Source organism: Protomyctophum bolini (genome assembly GCF_963924005.1).
Source record: "Protomyctophum bolini genome assembly, chromosome: 6".
In the NCBI taxonomy this organism is placed as follows: Eukaryota; Metazoa; Chordata; class Actinopteri; order Myctophiformes; family Myctophidae; genus Protomyctophum; species Protomyctophum bolini.
The window spans coordinates 12,440,871-12,456,141 of NC_137867.1; the positions used below are offsets into that span (position 1 = coordinate 12,440,871).

At 41.6% G+C, this 15,271-nt stretch overlaps 1 protein-coding gene and 1 long non-coding RNA gene across 2 annotated transcripts in view; both read left to right on the top strand.

Moving 5' to 3' along the window:
• The first annotated feature begins 1,453 nt into the window (after positions 1-1,453).
• LOC308317203 lies at positions 1,454-6,358 on the top strand. The gene is made up of 3 exons (XR_013964234.1): positions 1,454-1,599; positions 2,541-2,724; positions 4,602-6,358. It is a non-coding gene; the product is annotated as an uncharacterized lncRNA (long non-coding RNA).
• Positions 6,359-10,957: 4,599 nt separating this feature from the next.
• The window catches only part of LOC308317452 (tuftelin-like), a 21,037-nt gene continuing 16,723 nt past the window's right edge, over positions 10,958-15,271 (top strand). The window contains exon 1 of the mRNA XM_080766458.1: positions 10,958-11,250. Within this exon, the coding sequence (XP_080622584.1) occupies positions 11,191-11,250 (60 nt within the window). The 5' untranslated portion in view covers positions 10,958-11,190. The remainder of the gene's footprint in view (positions 11,251-15,271) is intronic.

Consider the following 15,271-nt stretch of genomic DNA (forward strand, 5'->3'; position numbering starts at 1 on the left):
GGGGTTACTCTGGTTGAGTAGGGTGCTGAAGTGTTCTTCTGCCCATCGTTCTATTATTTGTTGTTGATCCTTTATGAGTATGGTACCATCTACAGATCTCACTGGTGTGATGTTTCTTCTCTGAGGGCCATAGATGGTTTTGATGGCGTCATAGAAGCCATGAGTGTTGTTGGCATCTGCGAGTGATTTCTTCCGCTTTCTTGACCCACCATTCCATCTGTGTAGAGCTGTTTTGATGGTGGATAGTTGTTTCCTGAGGGCTGCTGGTTGAGGGTTGGCTAGAGCAACGGTACTGTATGTGCCTTGCGCTTTTCCTTGAGGAGGTCATGGATGCCAGGTGCATTTTTCCAACCAGTCTTGGTGACGTTTTTTGGTGAATCCTACTGATTCTTCGGCAGCATGGTAGACGGATATGCGCCAGTGTGTTCCAGGCACCATTTGTGTCCTCGATGTTCCGTGGCTGAGGGGGATTGTAGGGCAGCACAGTCCAGCTTCTTGCTGGAAGCCTGTTTGCGTTGCTGCGGGAGAATCTCCAGGTTGACTTTTGACCGAATCATCCTGTGGTCCGTTCAGCATTCTGCCCCCCTGCATAGCCCCGGGTGATCTGAAACTCTTTCTGAAACTTCTGAGTCACTCACTGTTCTCTGTCTCCTGCCTTTTTCTCTTCTTCTGTCTCCTCCTCATCTGTTTGTTGCCTTGTGCTCATAGGCAGGTCCTCTGTCCTACTGTCTTCACTACAAGCTGTAACCAAATCCCTCACTCCACTACGATTTCTGGCCCATATGACCAATGTTTATTATTCGCATTGTTGCCAAACAGGACTATGGAGAGTTCAGACCAGATTGATGAGGGGGAGTAACTAAAACTATTAGACCTAAAGAATTATGTATATATATATATATATATATATATATATATATATATATATATATATATATATATATAGTTCAAATATCAAGAGATAAAGCAAATTAAAATAAATAACATGGTATTTAATAGTAAACTAAAGTATAACTAATATCAACATGCATTTTTACATTTACAAAATTGTGCAGTATAATATACCTGTTTGAGCTCTTCCACAACAGAGAAAGGTCTCAAGTCTTGGCTGCACATGCGAGCGATTTTGTTTGTGAGACAAGACTTGGCACCGACAGGCATCAAGTATACAAACCCAAGCTTTGGGTTTTGTAGTTACCTTGCCATCATGTAACTCCAAATGTGGACAAGGAAAAAAAAAAATGCTCCAGTGATTAGAAATTGAACTAATGTTCAATAAACAAAGTTGATTCAGTCAATATAGAGCATCACCAAAACTCATGCTGTTTTATAAAAATGTTAACATCCTGTTGATTTTGCCATTTTTATTAGGAAGAAAACCCGGACTGGATCCGTGGATCCGTATCCAGATCTTCAAAGTCAGCAGATACTGAGGACCTGGGTGAGAGTGAACTTCTGATTGAGAAGGTGGAGGGGGCTGCAGTGATGCATTGTGGGGCTGTGGGGACCACAGAGACTGGCCGGGAGGCCTTCACAGGAGGAGGAGAAGATATTGCCTCCCTCCATGACCTGGAGGGTCACAGCGACAGTGAAGCAGAGGTAAGTGGATTCATTGTCTCCTTCCTTTTGAAAATGCCTATAACAACAGTTTCTTACGTTACGTTTGTTAGGCCAAGTACATCTCATTTCTACTTGCAATGCCTAGGCTAATCAGTGATGTCACTCTCAAGTGAGCTCGAGCAAGGCCCATGTACACAATACTCTCAAGGCTGGTTGTAAAGACGACAAGCATGTGCCAGTGATGTCAATTTCATTTTTGTACATAAATAAACTAGGAATTCCCATCCGCCTTCTAACGGCCACATTATAGTGTTTTATGTTAAAGACGATCTTCATCTTCTTATTTTTGTCTGTTTTTCATGTGTCTATGATGTGACAGTACTTCATTAAACTCCCTGGTGTGGTTGATGCCCTATTCATAGCCCATAGCATACACTTGCATAGGCTATGCTGGACTTGCTTCATCTCATTTAAATATAAAAACTTCAAAATTAAACAAACATGTTTATTGTTTAGCTCAGCATCACCTATCTAACTTAGTTAACTTGGCATATTTCCAGTGATGTAATGGTTATTTGCTTTTCGGTACCACAGCGTTTTAATGACGTCACATACATGCACGTGCACGCACAGAACAGCTGATAGTATGAGAGTTTTAGACATGCAAACACACAAAAGTAGACTTAAAATAATCAGATACTATAGCCTAGGCCCTATAGTGTATGAGTCAACTCATGACAAAGTAATTTATTCAAACAACCATAAAACAACAGTACTAACAACACACTCTACCAGCCTTTACTGTGTTGAAAATCTACTGGCTCGTAGTACTGCATACTACGAGCATGACACCTGACCACTGCATATTCTTTATAAGATTATCAGATCATCCGTGACAGTACATTGTGTGTGTGTGTGTGTGTGTGTGTGTGTGTGTGTGTGTGTGTGTGTGTGTGTGTGTGTGTGTGTGTGTGTGTCAGATGCCTACCAGTGATGGTCATGTATCCAGCCACAGCGTGTGTCCTCAGCAGTGCATGCATTCCTACGACTCAGCAGACCTGAGTCAGGACCTCAGCTCTGCTTCCCCCTCTAGGACCGTTGGCTGCATCACTTCCATCTTCAGCCTTGAGGACAACAACCACTGCACTGACACTGAAACAAGCTGTGAGTAACACACAGTCACACACGTTATTTCAGGGCTCATACATTTTAAGCTTTTGTCTCACACACACACACACACACACACACTATTTCAGGACTCATGCATTTTAATCCTTTGTTCAGAGCCGAGTACATTCGAGGGAGGTATGCACTCAAGTCAAGGGTGCTTTAAAACCAGATTTTTACTACAGTCAAAGATTACCCCCAAAAAGTTGCCTCTTTTGGGGTACGTACGCGAGTCCTGGAGTTGAGGTTTAATAGGTAGTTGTCTTATAAGTTTGCTTCGAGAGGTCCGTCGTTTTGTTTTTAGTGATATGGAGGTGTTTGTGAGCCATGAGGTGCAAGCATAGTCAAAATGACACTGGATGAGGACTCCTGTTCTTTGGTTGACGTTCATGTTCACCTTTGTTTCAATTTGTATCCAAAATACCACCGAAATAGGTAACATAATCTTTTCTTGAGATTAACGTTGTCGCCAACTCTGACCGCAAATCCTGGTGACTTTAATGACAGTAGGGATGTGAACGACTCAGTATTTGGCGAGTCGACGTGTTGCGGCCATTTACAGATTTGTCGATCGATTTTTCTCTTTATCTTTCTTTTTGGCTGCACATCAGTTGACACTCAGGAAAGCACAACAGTGCATTGACTGCATTCAGCACCATGAGTTCTGCAGCTGCACCCATCATGTTTAGAATTTGCATCAAAGCCAGAATAAAAAATACTTCATTTTGTAAACACGGAACCATTGTTTAATCCGTATGCTACAACAGTAGCATTCACTAGCCTCGCTTAGCCAGACAAGGTTCGCTACTGCGCTCACCACTGGCATCACCACTGGCATCACCGCTCTGTATTGTATCTCTACTTTGAGTTGACGATCAAGATGATCGAAAGGCTTCCGTGAACTGATGGCATTTCTCGTATCATCTTGGCCGTCAACTTTGCGCACACTATGCGCAAGCAGCTCACTACTGGCCAATCACAGCGGGGCTGTGATCCGCTCTCTAGCTATATTGTAACTATGGGCTGCGGTGGGATCCAATCCATAACGCCACGCCGAGTTGTAAATGACGCCGACAAGAAACATGTGTCCACAGATACACATTACACACACTCCACCATTTGGAGTCCAGCCTCATCAAAGTTGGTGTTGTAACTTTATATATTGTCAATTACTTCCATGAGAGGGGGAGAGGTGGTGGAGTTAGTTGCTTTAGCAGACCTTTTGATGATCCAATGGAGTTAAGAGGTTTTGTCCAGAGCACTTTTACTACTTTCCATTGGTTCAGTATTTTGGAAACAACACACAGACGTAAAGGGTGTTCAAGAGCACTGATTTATGCCACGAAAAAAATCAAAAACCTCAAAACTCGAGTCGATTTTCACATCCCTAAATGACAGTTGTAGAAGAGCCAAGTAGTGCAGATATTGCTGAGCTCAGTGCTGAGGGCTTTTTCAACATAAGGATAATTGTAAACTTGCAATTGTAGCCCTTGAATATTGGAATACACTAGTACATTAAAGTGAACAGTTTTCAAGTAGCTCATATTCTTATTCTATTCAAAATAGAAAGGGCCCTGCTGTGGGGCCACGGTGGCTCAGGGGTAGAGTGGCACATAACATAAAATGTTTGAGAATCATTGCAATACACTATGTATATTTGGAAACATGGTTACTGATGTTATGCCAGTACAGTTGCATAGTACACAATTTCATACTTGATACACGTGCAATTTGAGTGTCGTTTAACAAATGTTTTTAAAAAAAGATTACTGTAAATATAATATCATTAGAAAACAATCAATATGTAGGACAGTCCATTGTGCCCAATGAATTGCTCTCTCTCTCTGAAGGTACCTCCTTACTCCTCTTTCTAGATCTCCAATTCCTTCCTGTGTGTAAAGAGGTTTCTGAACAGCAGGAGATGAGTCCCAGTCCCAGTCTGTTTCAGATGAAACTAGAACCTCCACCTCCACAGATCAAAGAAGAACACGAGGAGGTACTTCTAAGACCTGAGGAGGCTAGTGGATCGACGTTGACATTCCTAGCAGTGAAGAGTGAAGATGTTGATGAAAACAGAGAGACCGAGCTTTCAGCCAGCGCCTCAACTGAACACATGAAAACACAAGCTTATATAGATTACTGGGTACCATCACAACCAAGTAGTGATGACCAGCTCCTTTCCCCACACTGTTCTGAATCTGACACTGAAGACAGTGATGAGTTGGCGACCAGGGAGTCAGGGGAGTCGGTTTCATCATTCAGTCAAACAGGAGGAAATAAACGCTTTAGTTGTACAGAGTGTGGCAAAATCTTTGATCACAAAGGTGTCATGAACCGACACATGAAGAGTCATACAGGGGAAAAGCCATTTGCTTGTAAAATGTGTAGCAAAAGCTTTGCTCTTAAAGCAAATCTGACAAAACACATGAGGATTCATTCCGATGAAAAGCCCTTTGCCTGTACAGTTTGTAGCAAAAGCTTTAAACAATATGAAAATCTAAATATTCACATGAGGATTCATACAAAGGAAAGGCCTTTTACTTGTAAGATGTGTAGCAAACGCTTTGCTCTGAAAGGAAATCTGACAAAACACATGAGGATTCATTCAGGGGAAAAGCCCTTTGCCTGTACAGTTTGTAGCAAACACTTTACCCAAGCTGTACAGCTTAAAATTCACATGAGGAGTCATACAGGGGAAAGGCCCTTTGTTTGTACATTTTGTAGCAAAAGCTTTACAGTTAAAGGAAATCTCCAAAAACACATGATAATCCATACAGGGAAAAGAGCCTTTGCTTGTAATTTTTGCAGCAAAAACTTTTCTGTTAAAGGAAATCTGCAAAAACACATGATGATCCATACAGGGCCATTTGATTGTAACATTTGTAGTAAAAGCTTTAAACAAACGGAAGTTCTGAATACACACATGAGGATTCATACTAAGGAAATGCCCTTTTCTTGTAAAATGTGTAGCAAAAGCTTTGCCCTTAAAGGAAATCTGTCAAAACACATGAGGATTCATACAGGGGAAAAGCCCTTTGCTTGTCCAATTTGTAGTAAAGGTTTTACTCTTAAAGGAAATCTGCAAAAACATATGATGATCCATACAGGGGAAAGCGCCTATGCTTGTACATTTTGTAGCAAAAGCTTTAAACAAAATCAAAATCTGAAAGCGCACATGAGGATTCATACAGGGGAAACCTCAATTGAAATCTGCAAAGACACATGAAATTCAAGGGAAAGCCTGTTCGTAAAGTTTGTAACAAAAGCTTTAAACAAACAATCTGACGAGGATTCATAATAAGAAAAAGTGGAAGTATTTTACCTCATAACAAAAGGACTGGATAAAGGGTAGACAAATGCAGTACTACAATATTTGCCTTAAGAGAAGGAGTTTGTGAATTAAGCCTGATGTGCATTTGTGTATTTTGTATTTAGTGGGTTAATGTTAGTTTTTTGCTACCTGTACCCAGATGTGCATTAGTGTATGTTGTATATAGTGTTAATGTTTGTGCATTGCTACCTGTACCCCTATATATATCCATTTTTATAGACTTTTTATACAATTCAGACTTTTATATGAATTTGTATTGTGATTACACTTTTTGTACAAGTTGGTTGGTAGTTGTTTATATCTACACAGACATGATGGAGGGGAATGGAACTGGTTGGAATAACGTGCTCCTTCCATGCGCTACGTCCAACCAGGGAAACTCCCCCTGTCAGGTGTAAAGGAGCAACTTGGACACTCGAAGGAAGCATGAGTTCAAGTCCGTTGCTCTCCCCAGGTTGGCGGAGGGTGTGTAGATGTAGAGAAGGGAGCTCAAAACACATCCCTGAGAGGCTTGAGTGTAGGCAGACACTGAGAGGAACCAGCTAGTTGCAAAGCCTTCAGTGTATATACTAGGCAGACACTGACTTACTGTTGATCCTCATGAGTACAGTATGTACTATGTACTGTATACTTGTGTTGTGTTCCACTGAGGTGCTGTAAACATGCCATTACACACTCGCACGCACACACTGCAGTCTGGCACAGATCCCTGTATGAGACAACTGCATTTATGAGCTATGTAGGCCTACTGTATTAGTCATTTTGGTTTATACTTTGTGTGTACTCTGTGTACTGTGTGTGTGTGTGTGTGTGTGTGCGTATGTGCGTCAGGGGCATCTGAAGAAAGACGCCATGTCACCCACCTGTCATAGGCAGATTAGCCACCTAGGCCGTAAAATATAACTTCCCTGCTCATTTCAAGACACAACAAGGCTCAACAAGAAACACAAATAAAACAAAAATGTGCTAACGTTTGTGTTGTGTATTTCACACTCTCCCTGACAATGCATGCATGCTGTCATTGCTGTGTGCTGCTAGCCTATGCCAAGTGACTGACAATTGTTGAAATCACTGTTGAGTGATTTTATGGCGTTATCCTTCTGGTAAAATCCAAATATGTTAACTTCAAAGGAAGCATTTGTTAGGGCTTTCACAGAAAAGCAGATAACTGATGTTATTATTGATGCTTACTTGCTTAAATAAGCCCTGTACAAGATACAAATCTTGTGGCTAAATAAAATAGATGGATGATACTGTAGATGATTGTGTGTTATAGGTATAACTGTGGTAAAATACATAGTTTTCTATGCATTTCGGGGGTTTTGGGGGATTTTACCTCCCAATTTTGTTCCGCCTGCGCCGCAAAGCAGCCCCCATACCATTTTCTCTGTCCCCCCAGTGGGAAAGGTTACATCCGGGCCTGACGTGTGTGTGTGTGTGTGTGTGTGTGTGTGTGTGTGTGTGTGTGTGAACATGCTCTCATTTGCATGTCATAAAAGATATGGCACGTCTCAATATGTGCTGAGTATCATTGTTGCACATACATCAAGATCACAGTCTAAGCAGTAAATTACCTGGTGACGTATGATGACGTGTCAATGTAGTCAGTTACTGGGAAGTCCTTATAAAAAGGGAGTTAGAATCTCAAGGGAAACTGTACCGGATTGCCTGGTTGAGTCACCACCATTATAAGGACATTTGCAGCGCTTGCTCATTCTATACATAAGTTACAATGAGTTGCAACATGAGTTTAATATGGAAGGTTAATTTCCCCCCACACCACCATATGCACCCGTTGAGAGGAGGCGGGGATATGGTGGTGTGGGCGGGTGCAGTACTTTTTGGTTTAGACTAGTCATTGGTTAGACCAGTCATTAGTCCTACAACTACAACCTATCTCAAACCCTCACCCTAAACCTAAAACCTCCCACGGGGCAGCACACCTAAACCTAACCTTAACCCATGTCTAACCAATGACTAGTCTAAACTAAGTATGCACCCCCTCTCAACACAACAGTGGTCCCCAGGTTGATTCTCAGTTGAAAACCCCAGCTCTAGATCATACAATATGACACAATAACAAATCATCCATCACACTGCTGCTGTTCCTGGAAGAAATTAAATGTTTGCAAAATGATATGCACCCATTGCACCCTGCCTCAGGCAGTATGAGACTGCCTGAGGCAGGGTGCATATCATTTTGCAATGTCACGCACGCACACCATTAGGCTCTTGATCCGACTGCATGTCTCCAGGCCGTCCTGACAACACAGATCACCACACTGACTAGTGTATATGGCTGTATATGTATATCGGGTGCAGTACTTAGTTTAGACAGTAGCCTACTTGGTTTAGACTATAGTCATTGGTTAGACCAGTCATTAGTCCTACAACTATACAACCTATCTCAAACCCTCACCCTAACCCTAACCTCCCACAGGGCAGCACACCTAACTTAACCCATGTCTAACCAATGACTTAACTAAGTATGCACCCCACCCTAACCTCCCACGGGGCAGCACACCTAACCTAACCTTTTTTCCCCACAGACATACAAAATGAATAGACAAACGCATAAAGATCTATATCCCTGAATTACCACTAATGGAGTCCTAATGGAGTCCTTGAAACTAAAACGTTTGAGAACCACTGACTGTAGCATACTCCAAAGTGCCATAGATAGGGCCCTATTTGAAATTGGAAGTTACTACCGCCAGTTCGTATTGATAGCCTACTTATAGCCTACTCCCTACTGCATCATTTAAATTATTACTTTTTTTTGGATATTTTTTTTAAATTTGTGGGTCGTGGACACATTTTGATGGCTTTATTTTTTTGTTTCCTACATATTGTTTTTAATTATTTCTAAACATTTTCAAAACAAATTCAATGATTCTTTTTCAGTAATTTCATGACGATAATAAAATAAGCAATTCCATAGAAAGATTAGAAAACAAATGTTTAAGAACCTAGTGAAAATAGCAGATCTGCAAGCTCACAACTCTTTGCACCCCGATTGTAGATGAGACTGCTATTTTCACAGTTTGTGTCCCAGGCAAACGTAAAGCCTATAATCTCTCTTTTGGGTCTTGACTTGAAAGGTTTGGGAACCATGTGGTATAGTTACTAGACCACATGGTTCCCAAACCTTTCAAGTGTTGAACACCCACTATACTGATTGATTGATTGATTGATTGAAATCTTTATTAACAGTTTGCAGAATTACAGTACATTTCAAGCACAAACTCAATACAAAGACAGTGTTAACTGTGAGTGGACGACCCAATTAAGCCTTACACTTGTTTACAACAGGGTCCACATTGTTCAATTCAACAAAACATTTAGAGACAAACAAATAGACACTTCTATGTAGTTAAAGAACAGAACAGGAATTCATCATATAGGAAGCGAAAAGGGAAAAAAAATATATATACAGTGAGGGGAACAGGGGGATAAAAGAAAACGAAAGACAGAGTGTAGGGCGCCTGCACACAACACCATGCATTGATGCCATGTGTGCATATGTGCAGGCACCCAACACCACGTCCATACAAAAACATAGTACAATCCAGATAAAAATTCAGCTTTTACAGAGGCCAGTTTCGAATTGCAGCCATCCGTAGGTGCCCTTTGAGAGCAGTTTTGAAGGAGCCAAGGGATTCACATGTCTTAATGACTGTTGGTAGGGCGTTCCACATTTTGGTCGCATAGGAGCGAAAATAATTTAGTCCCTTGTTTGTGCCGAATCTGGGTTGAACATGGTTTGTTGCACTCCCTCTGGTGTTGTGGGTGTGGACTTCGTTTACATTAAGGAAGTATTTAGACAGGTACATGGGTATCTTGGTGGTGTATCGAATCTTGTGGACCAGACCCATTGCAAGATGCTGTACTCTGTCGTCGACCCTAAGCCATCCCAGCCTGTCAAAGTGGGCAGGGGTGAGGTGGGTTCGGGGGGTGAGGCCAAGTAGGAGCCTGACCAGTTTGTTTTGGGAGGTCTGGAGCCTTGTTTTAAGGGCCTTTGAGGTGCTGTGGTACCAGGAGTTTTTGATTGATTGATTGAAATCTTTATTAACAGTTTGCAGAATTACAGTACATTTCAAGCACAAACTCAATACAAAGACTGTTAACTGTGAGTGGACGACCCAATTAAGCCTTACACTTTAAGGAGGTGGATGCATAGTCAAAGAAACCTTGTACGAGGGCTCCTAGACTCTAGTAGTGGGTGTTCAACACTCCTCAGAGTTTTTGCCAAATGTTTTTGTGATATGAACTTTCTTTTAAATAGTTTTTTACATTAACCACTTGAACACTAGCATCCCTATTCTGAGAGGAGCGTTAGCCGAAACTAGACAATCACCTCACAACTCCCCGCAGTGATCTGCAACATGATGTCATACAATAATATAGTGGGTGTGGGGCTTCATCTCTCTCTTGGCTACGGGGTTCTGTTCTACGGGCCTGCCCCGAAGAACAATGAACACCCCATGTCAATAGTTTTCATATAAATATATATACACCGGTATATATTTTACAATCCATAATCATTGCTATAATGCATTAGACCTATATAGACATGTGGGCTTCGCATATGGAGAATTACCGGTATACAAAAAGTTGCTATATTACTTAAATGTCACTGGTGCGTGCATTGAAACGGTATTAATAGTTTCGTTGTGACGTTAGGTTGATAGTGGGCGTGTCACACATTCCACACGGTCCACGCACGCGCGCGCGCGCACACACACACACACACACACACACACACACACACACACACGCACTAGCAGCAGCACGAGAAGCAAAAAGTGGGAGGAGAAATAATACCGGTAGAGTGGTAGACATCGGGAGGCGATAGCTGGAACATATCCCCGATCTACAAGCCCACAACCCGGCCGTCGCGGGAAGTCGTGCGGCGTGCATGGAAACAAAACAGACGGAGGAAGAGAGAAGCTTCTGGTCTAGTTTGTTAACTTGTGACTTGTGAGGCGATCGAATCGGCGTAAAACTCATTCTACTAAAGTGATCTTAGGCTACTCCTGTATACCGTCAACTCCTGAATTGAATAGCGTATTAGTAATAGTCTATTAGAAGTTTGTTTCGAGGTTTTAAATAGAATCTAATTATCGAGGAGGATGAACGGGGTCGGAGGTCTGTGTACGATGGAAGAGCTGCGAAGTGACAACAGATCAGCGGTGAGTTCATCCATTCCATCCACACCGTCACCATGCCCTTTTTCCCTTCTTTTTTTGGTATTGATTTGTTTCCTGGACTTTCAAACTTATATGTGTTGTTGTTGTTGTTGTTGTTTTTGGGCAGCTTTAAACTGAGCAATTGTACCTAAAGAGTAAAGAGATAAGATGGTGGCCAAAACATCTTGAAAACGGCCATTCAAATCGCATTTTATTTATTATTTTATGTATTATTATTATTATTATTATCGGGGGGGGGGGGGGGGGGGGGGGTAGCTCTGGTCCATAGCCTTAGAAGGCTATGGACCAGATCGAGCTAGGGGGGGGGGGGCAGGCCGAGTCATAAATGACTGTCATTGTAATGCATGCAAATTATAGATGTATAGGCTACTGTAGCTACAGGCTGTATCATCCATGTCTTATTGTAGGTGGTCAGTTAAATGATGTCAGGAGAAGAGTCAAAGTTATATGTACAAGTATGACTAACCATGTAGTTATTAGTACTATACGATTCATAATACACCACAGTAGCTAAACAGACAGAAAGACCTTGCACATCTGTTTACATTTGGTACTGTTAAATGAGGCTGAAATAATTGTGTTTTGTTCACAGCTTATAGGCCTACCTGACAAAATACCATTGCTATTTGATATTGATTAGGCCTAGGCCCACATTAAATTGTTGAAATGCAATGCAATTGTACCCTAGATGTGACTTTAATAATAATGGTCCAAAAGTGGAGGAGATGTATTTGAAAAAGGTTTGTGACGAGTCCCAATATTAGATGGGTATATACAAATCCACAATTACTGAGGTGTACCATGAACTGAGTAGTTACACCTGGCCTACAGCTATAGGCATGGACCAGATTAATGTATTATGTAATTGTCCACGGACCTCCATCTGAAATGATTTTGTGCTAAAAATATTCAAAATACTTTTTGAAAATAGCAGATCTAAAACCTCACGTGTCGCTGTGCGCTTGTAGATCTGCTATTTTCAAATAGCTGATGTAAAGTGGTAAAACACAGCCTAGTTGTTTCCTTAATTGGGCTTGTTTTCATAGACCTTGCAAACTATGGCAACACTGCGTGGTCACAGCAACACAGCAACCATGCAAGACTAATTGCAAGACATTGTTTTCACCCTTTTTGTCCAACCGCATTAATTATATTATCCACACCACAGGGACGCACATGGGATTCTATATAGGCCTATGTACTTAGGCCTACTTGTGCAAACAATGTCACTCACTACTGTGGTTCACAGATATTATGTACTAGCGATTGTATTTCCATATCCATGGTAACAAGCCCTCGTCTTCATTCACTTTCTCACATCGCAACGTCTTTTCATGAGGCATATCCAGTCGTCCGCAGGGTTAAGAACTTAAATCACTCCTGGTCTCACGACAAACTTGTATCCCTCCCTTCTTTTGTATTAAGTTTCTCTCTCACTATAGCTGCCTGTAGTCCACATAGACGTACAGTATAAAGAAGGATAGAGACTGAACTGGCGCCCTAATGTGCAGGCAAGCACGCAAACCTTCATTTGAAAGATGCGTGCAAATGATGAGTCTAAATGCTCATTTGTGTCCATAGAAACTAAAAACGTAGTCAGGGTCAAAACAAACAGATGAAGGCATTCATGCACGCACGCATGCACGCACGCACGCGCACACACACACACACACACACACACACACACACACACACACACAATCCGGCTCTTTAGAAGAGCAGTAACATGACCTTTTATTGGCTGTGTGGACAATCTCGGGTAGGGCTGCCTCTGAGTTTCCACAACATCCACAACACAATGCAAGCTGATGCTGGGTTTTTGCACCTGCTGACGCTAGTATTTTCTTTGCCAGGTGCTTAAAAAGCATCATGGCCTATACATTCTACCACCTCTAGTAGTCACCGTAGACATTCTTGGCCTCTAAGCCAATAAAGATAAGACGTACCCATAAAACACATAGTCTGAACGGCATAAAATCCATACTTTATGCATCTGGCAGTTATGACTTGTCATTCTTGTTTTATCCTGCACTGAACACATCAACAACCGCTGCTCTTTTTTTTACAGGGTCATACAAAAAGATTCAAAAGTAGCTCGAAACGTGGCACAAAGCGACTCATTTTGATTATGATTTCCCTGTGTCTGTCCGACCGTCTGTAGCTAATCTCTGCTGGACCAATCAGCGTCAAACTTGCACACTCACTTCCAGTGTGTGTGTAAGCACTTAAACATTATATACTTGCCCCCCCCCCCCTTGTTTGTGTGACCTTTGTAGCGTGTTGTCATTGTTGTGACCTTGTAGCTTGGCTATTTTCATTGGATGTTTGCCTAATTTCTTCAAATATTCACCTTTCCAGCACCGGCGTATAGGGTCCATTGGGCCACCCGCCGGGGCCATGGCCCAGTCAGTTTAGAGATGGCCCAGTCTAACTGTGAAAAGAGGGGAGCAAGAAAAAAACAAGAAAAACAACAAGAGATAGTAGCGAACCACAGTCACAGCAAGCTGCCTTTTTTTTATTTAAATGGTCCCCCATTATCAATTCGGCAAAACCGCTCACACCTATCGCCGGAGTTGCGCTGCCGAGTTCAAATCATTATCGGTTCTCTGCCTGTAACGTGAACCTGAAGGATGAATCATTCATGATGTAAACACCTGCATTAACAATGTGGACCAACACTTAGCTCGCCTTAGGCGAACACTGAATTCACTCTCAAAATTGTTGTTCCATAACAATTTTATACTTGTATTTTCATATGATGGTGCTGCAGGGCAAAATAGCAGTTTTAATATTTTAGAAAAATAGTTGTAAAATTGATACAACATAACACAATATTATTTATTTATTTTTGCATGCCCAAAATGGAGTTGCAGTTGGTTAAGACATAGTTCACCAAAGAAATGACTTTATGTTTATTGTTTACTACATCGTGACTACTTCTGTGACTAATTACATGAGCAGTTGAGACGAATAACAGTCTAAGTCCAACATTTATTCTGACCCCTCCACGAAAAGGCCTAGTTGTCCTGACCCCTTATGCATCATTCATACTGTACATTATGGATAATTAGTGTGGACTGTCATTCGTAATGCGTATCCTGTTGGAGTGGGATGCATATCGCGGCAATTTTTCGTTGTCTTTCCTTCTCTTAGGTGTTAAAGTCGTCTTAAAAGTTCTTAAATTGTCGATTCACTGCCACCAGAAATCATGTGACCGACCAACCGTTTGAGAACCACTGCGTTGGGACTAAGTTGCCTAACACTATATCCACTCTGAGAAGTGCTGACGGTGGCTTTGAAAAACAGTGTGCAATGCTAGAGCAGGACAATAATGTAAATTAGCCTATATGATGGCCCACAATGTTGTGAGCTTCTAGATCGGCTATTTTTGCTACTTTTGTGTGTCACTGTAGTGTAGTAATGATGAAATATGGTTGACACAATTTACAACAATTTACAATAAAAAGCACAAATATGGCAATACAAGGTTTCTGCCTCACAATGACGATTATGTAACTCAATTACAACGTCCCGGGGTGTGCATTAGACAGAGTAGGGACTTCCCAGCATGCCTTAGTCTGGACACACAAACCAGCAAATGGTTGTAATGAGATGTATAATAGTTGTTATTTGCTGTGGGAATGCATTTGGGGTAGTTTAAGTGTTATGCTGCTTATTGTCGTTACGTCATTAAAGGCTGGGTGTGTGTTTTTAGTCAACACCACCATGCTGATACAGGGCTCAGCCATGTTGGTTACACACGCATAATAAAAGTATTCTATTGAAAAGCATTATCAGGACCAGCCTACTTAAACACACCTGTCTGACCATTTTTAAGCTAATCATCTGGGGACCCCCCCCCCAAAAAAAAATATAAAATAATTTATATAAATATTTTCGGAAATCTCTACATGAAGAAATCTGTGGCACCACACAATGGCCACTGCTATGCACTATAGATCAGAGTCGATTTTTCAGTAGTGGTGGAAGAAGTACTATTGAT